General features: G+C 58.6%; 1 protein-coding gene across 4 annotated transcripts in view; it reads left to right on the top strand.

Annotated features, from left to right (window-relative positions):
- Positions 1 to 408: 408 nt before the first annotated feature.
- The window catches only part of PSTPIP1 (proline-serine-threonine phosphatase interacting protein 1), a 45,158-nt gene continuing 41,025 nt past the window's right edge, over positions 409 to 4,541 (top strand). For 3 of the 4 annotated variants that reach the window (XM_017518377.1, XM_017518376.1, XM_017518378.2), the window contains exon 1: positions 409 to 919. In XM_017518377.1, coding sequence (XP_017373866.1) covers positions 884 to 919 — 36 coding nt within the window. In that variant the 5' untranslated portion in view covers positions 409 to 883. Of the gene's footprint in view, positions 920 to 2,845; positions 3,023 to 4,541 lie in introns of all 4 variants that reach the window. The other variant, XM_037734854.1, reaches the window with a different exon arrangement.

The raw sequence follows: 4,541 nt of genomic DNA, 5'->3' as shown, positions 1-4,541 counted from the left end.
TCTCCCTCATCTTGCTGTCTCTCACCTCGACTCTGTGTGTTCACAGCCCCCCAGGGCACAGCTGTGTCTGCCTCCAGAGGGAGGCTCCTCGAGGGCAGGACCTGGTCCCGTGGAGCAGCCAGGTTCTGAGGAATGTCCTAGGCCTGGGTGAGCCCCTCCGGACTGGCTTGCTGGTGAGGAGTGGAGTCTAGTGTCTCTGGGCCCAGCCTGGAGGAGTGCTGGGGTGGGAGGTGACACACCTGGGCTCCTGGGCCCCTCCTGGCCACACTGTCAGCGGGCCTCAAGCTCCCTTAGCGCATGGCCCCTGGAATAAAGTGAGCCCGCGCCTCGGGAGGGGGCAGGCAGAGGCAGGAGCAGGGTGGCAGGTGGCAGGCGGGGCTGCACGGGGAGCGTCGCAGCTCCACTTCCTGTGGGCTAAGGCCCGCGCCTGCCCCCGGGGGAGGTTGCACAAACCTTCCTGCGCAGGCCTCGGGCTGCCTGCCCGCCTGGCCCGCGCTCCAGCCTGCCTCTTCCCCTGGCCACTGCCTCCCCCCCGGGGCTGGCATCCCTGCTCCCTGCCCTGGGTCCCAGGCTGTGTCCTCGGTCTCCGCAGGGTCGGCGAGGGGCCGGGGTGGACACCAGGACCCGCCCTCCCATCACTGAGCTCCGCTCCTTCCTCATTTTGCTGCCGATTCTAGCCCCAAACAAAACAGGTTGAGCCTTTTCCTCGCCTCGGCAGCTCCTCCTGGCTGGTGGCTGCCTTCTGAGTGCTGCAGACGGCGCCGGCCGGGAAGGGGGGCCTGGGCCAGCCCTGCCAGGACTGGGACGGTGCTCCTGGCGCCCGGCCCTCCATCGGGCCAGCCTGTGGCAGGACAGCGAGCTTTGCCGCGGCAGACGCCTGAGGATGATGCCCCAGCTGCAGTTCAAAGATGCCTTTTGGGTAAGTGAGGATGGCTGGGGACACTGGACAAGTGGAGCCGGCAGAGCGAGGCTGGAATCTCCGTGGGGCCATGGGATGCGGCTCCAAGAGGGGAGCTTTCTCAGCAAATAGTGGTGGATTCTTGGTCTTAATCGCTGTGGAGGTGGCCCGGGGCCCCCACCCCCTCTGGGTTGGAAGGCAAGCAGACTCCGTGAGTGAGGGGCCTCCTCTCTGCTGCCCCGGCTGCTTTCTCCGCTGAAAGACCTCTTCCCACAGCAGGAGCCCCTTAGGAGAGGCTAACACATGGGTGCGGGCTTCAAGAGCATGTGTGGGATAGCAAAGGAGGGGATGCAGATTTAGGGACCAGAGAAACTTGGGTTCAGGTCTTGGCTCTGTTACTTACAGGCTGGGTGAGACATTTCTTTTTCTGAGCCTCAGTATCTCCATCTATATAATGGGGATAGATATCAACACATGAACTAAAGCATTGGGTCAAGCAAGGGGGTCCAACACGCTAAAGCCCCCCAGCACCTTGCCTCACTCCAAATGGTAATTCTTGTCCCCTCATCCAGCCCCTTGTCCCTTGCAGACCTTAGGGGTCCTTCCAGGAGGCACCCAGGCGGGAATTGCTTGCTTACTTTCTTAAATTCAACACGGGCTTGCATCAAGTCATTTCCCCCATGAAATAAGGGTGCCCGGCCAGTGACAGAGGTGAAGCGGCGTGGCCCAGGCAGCCTGGCCTGCAGCCCAGCTTGGAGCCCCAGATCATCTCAGCATTTTTCCAGCTGTCCTTCAGCCACCCCTCTGCCCCTCAGCTCTGGCTGTGCCCAGGGCTCTGGGGAAAAGCTGAGACCTCTCTGGTGGGAGCTGGGGAATGTGGGTGTCCTGGGGTGCTGCCTCCAACCCCGACGAGGACGCTCTAGCCCTCGGCTTAGCCGGCTGAGCCCCGGCCCTCCCCGGGCCCTTTCCTGGGGCTGCGGCCAGGAGGATGAGAGCCGCAGAGCCAGGCCTTCCTTCCCTTCCAGCCAGCTCCACTTGGGGCCTGTGGCCAGCATGTGAGTGTTCTGCTTCCTCTGCACTGACTGCACAGTAGGCAAAGGACTCCCCATGGGGAGGGCGCCTTGTGCCTTTCCGGGCCTTGGTTTCCCCATCTCTGCAAGAGAGGGTGGGCCAGCCCAGAGAAGCCAGTAGAAGCAGAGCTGCCTCAGCCCATCCAGAGGACCAGGCACCAGGATGCTCACGGCCCAAGCTGGCAGCCGCAGCCCTGGCGGGTGGGGGGTGAGTGTCACCACATCGCTGCCCTGCCTTGGTGTGCAAAGTTGGGGGAAGGGGTAGGTGGAAACCCAGGCCACTCTGTAGCCCTAGGCAGTCCAGGACCCCCTGACTATTTTATCACTGAGACCCCTGTCCAGGCCCAGAGCCCCTGGGCCTGCATTCCCTGGGGCAGAGCTGGGCAAGGAGCAGCCTCAATGGCAGGGTCTGGCACACGTAGGGGTGGCATATAATGGAGCAGGGTGTGGCAGCAGCAGCAGAAGCAAGTAACCAGCCCCTGTGGAGCTTCCTGGGCGGCATCCTGCCCACACTCTGCGTTCATCGCATCTCTGGGCTTCCTGGCCTCCAACGGCCTGCCCCCCTCTGTGGCTGGCTCCCCGGGTCTGGGGCAGGCATACAGTGTCCCTAGGGAAGGCCAGAGCAGGAAGGGGTGAGAAGTAGCCAGTGTGAACCTCTCACACTGAGCCTGGGTGGACACCTTGAAAGGTCATCGTGGGTACCGCCTGGGCCAGGACTCTGGATTCTAACACCTCCTGACGCTCAGCCCATCCCAGTGCACAAGAACAATTAACATTTGCTGAGCACGAAAGATGTGCCAGGCGCTGTTGTTAAGATGTCTGCATAGTCACTCATTCAATCCTCAAAACAGATGCTACTGTTATCTCTTCCATTCAGATGAGGAAACTGAGGCACAGAGACACTAAGAGACGTACAAGGTCACACAGCTGGAATTAAACCCCTGGCAGGCAGGCTCCAGCGCCTGTGTTGTTGCAGGATCCCTCTCTCTACCTGACATATCACTGGATCTTCTGGCTTCAGGGTAAAGAAGAAATCCTCTTAGCTCCCAGAGGGGTAAGAAGATCAGACAAGGTGGCTAGAACAGCGTTTTGAAGCTCTATTTGTAGACAAATCTGTAAAACAGAAAAGGCACACTACTCTGACTGCAGGGCTTATGTTAGGAACAGCCCAGCCACCTCAGCCCTTGTCCATGCCTGCCCCCACCCCAGCCCAAGGCACTGTCATTAAACCCTGCAGCCTGGCAGTACACTGTTTAGAAATGACTGGTTTTAGGTTGGGCGTGGTGGCTCACGCCTGTATTCCCAGCCCTCTGGGAGGCTGAGGCAGGCGGATCACTTGAGGTCAGGAATTCGAGACCAGCCTGGCCAACATAGTGAAACCCGGTATCTACTAAAAATGCAAAAATTAGTCAGGCGTGGTGGCAGGTACCTGTAATCCCAGCTACTCGGGAGGCTGAGGCAGGAGAATCGCTTGAACCCAGGAGGCGGAGGTGGCAGTGAGCCAAGATCGCACCATTGCATTCTAGTCTGGGTGACAGAGCTGACAGAGTGGAGGGACCCCACTTTGGCTAAACTAGAAAGATTATGTTTGATACCACAGCCCTTCAGTTATCCGGCAACCTCACCCCTCCAGAACACAGGGCAGGGGAGGGGAGCCAGCCCTGCTGTTTCTGACTATAGCTCACAGTAGGGGAGGAAGTAAAAGTGGTTTCTCAGGAGCCAAAGATGATTTCCCTAAGAGCTTTCCTGAAAGCTCATACACTGCACTCCTAGGAGATGTCCCCTAACGTTGACTCAGGGCCTATGAACTCTAATTTCACCCGCAGTTTTAACTGCTTGGTCATGGGGTCTTTTAGCTGGGAGATGCAGTGATTAGTGGCAGCCTGCACAGTACCTGATCTACAGCTGCTGCTGGACCTGAACTATGAGAGGACCTTTCACAGACAGCTAGTAGCCTGATTGCAAGGAAGGAGACAGAAACAGTCTGAAAAGCAGCTGCCATGGCACAGGAGTAGTGGGGACACTCCGCGTGGGAGCAGACACGGTCCTGCCCCTCCGTTGGCCTGTTTTTGCAATTTTGACATCGTGGCCACACAGTGTTTATTTATGGCCTGATTTTAGCTGCAGCCGAGCGTTCAGATGCACGCTGCTATAGGAGTGAGGCAGGGCAGACCAGCCACAGGGGGAGGGAAGGGATAATGTGATTCTGTGATCCACGCAGATGATAAAGAGTGTCACCCCTTGGCAGGAAGTTTGTGAATGAGCCTCAGAGCGGGACCTGTCAGTGAGGCAAGGTTGAGTCTGCGAATACCAGCTGTCTGAGCGGAGAGGGCATTAGACCTCATGTTGTCTGCCCAGCGCTGAGACTAAGGTGCTGGGAAGCCTAGAAAAGGAAGGGTCCTCCCCCTTCCCCCAATTTGTCACTGGTTCCACTGCCAGCAGGTGGCCGAACTATTGCAGGAAACGTCTGTCCGCATCCTCTGCACAGGGCTGACGAGTGGGTACCGGCTGAGGAAGTGTTCATAGAGTAAATGAATGTACAGTGACTATCTCCATGGTCCATCTCCCTTCCT

This window comes from Cebus imitator, unplaced genomic scaffold (genome assembly GCF_001604975.1).
Source record: "Cebus imitator isolate Cc_AM_T3 unplaced genomic scaffold, Cebus_imitator-1.0 Scaffold675, whole genome shotgun sequence".
Classification (NCBI taxonomy): Eukaryota; Metazoa; Chordata; class Mammalia; order Primates; family Cebidae; genus Cebus; species Cebus imitator.
The sequence above is the reverse complement of the archived record's forward strand: the minus strand, read 5'-3'. Positions and strand labels throughout refer to the sequence as shown.